This window comes from Apteryx rowi, unplaced genomic scaffold (assembly GCF_003343035.1).
Source record: "Apteryx rowi isolate R43461 unplaced genomic scaffold, aptRow1 scaffold_3192, whole genome shotgun sequence".
Lineage (NCBI taxonomy): Eukaryota > Metazoa > Chordata > Aves > Apterygiformes > Apterygidae > Apteryx > Apteryx rowi.
Window position 1 is genome coordinate 1 of NW_020449633.1, and position 854 is coordinate 854.

General features: G+C 66.9%; 1 protein-coding gene across 1 annotated transcript; it reads left to right on the forward strand.

Moving 5' to 3' along the window:
- Nucleotides 1-123: 123 nt before the first annotated feature.
- LOC112968490 (claw keratin-like) lies at nt 124-561 on the forward strand. Its single transcript, XM_026070794.1, has one exon. The coding sequence runs from the start codon at nt 124-126 to the stop codon at nt 559-561; it is 438 nt and encodes a 145-aa protein (XP_025926579.1).
- Nucleotides 562-854: the final 293 nt, after the last annotated feature.

Consider the following 854-nt stretch of genomic DNA (forward strand, 5'->3'; position numbering starts at 1 on the left):
GCGCCAGAGCCTCTCGTGGTGCCCATGGGCACAATCCGCGAGCAGCGCGAGGCACTAGTGCTCCGGCGTTGCGCTGAGCCCGGGCTCTGCCTTGTCTCGCAGCTTCCCCTGCCAAGCCGAAGGATGTCCTGCTCCGCCTTGTCCGCCTTGTCTCCCTACGGGGTGGCCGCCCCGGCCCCGGTGGCTGATGCCTACAACGAGCCCTGCGTGCAGCAGTGCCCTGACTCCACCGTGGTGATCCAGCCCCCGCCCACAGTGCTCACCTTACCTGGACCCATCCTCAGCTCCTTCCCACAGCACAGCGGCGTCGCCTCGGTGGGAGCCCCTGTTGTTGGAGGGGGCTACGGTGGCACCTTTGGAGGCCGTGGAGGCCTTGGAGGTGGCTTTGGAGGCCTTGGAGGTGGCTTTGGAGGCCTTGGAGGCGGCTATGGAGGCCTTGGGGGCTTTGGGGGTTCCGGCCGCCTTGGGGGCTTTGGGGGCTCTGGGGGCTTTGGGRGCTGTGGTTCYAGGGGCTTGGGCCTTGGCCGCCGCTACCTCGGTGGCAGCTGCGGACCCTGCTAAGCCCCACACTTGGCACGGCCACGCACCAAGGACAGCTTCCGAAATCCACCGGCACCTCCCGAGCCCTGGCACCCAGCAAGGCCTCACTCCCGCGTGAGCGACAGCGCAGCTGAGCGCCRGGTGCCTCCTCCTGYGGCATAAGTGGTGCTCGTTGCTGCTCTACACCTCTGCACAGAGAGCGTGGCCTCACCGTGGCCAGGGCCCTGCTCTTCCCCACGTGCCTCCTCCCTTGGGAGCTGCAATAAAAGCTATGTTGCATCGCARTGYTGGCGCCTGGTGGTTCTTCCTCMTTC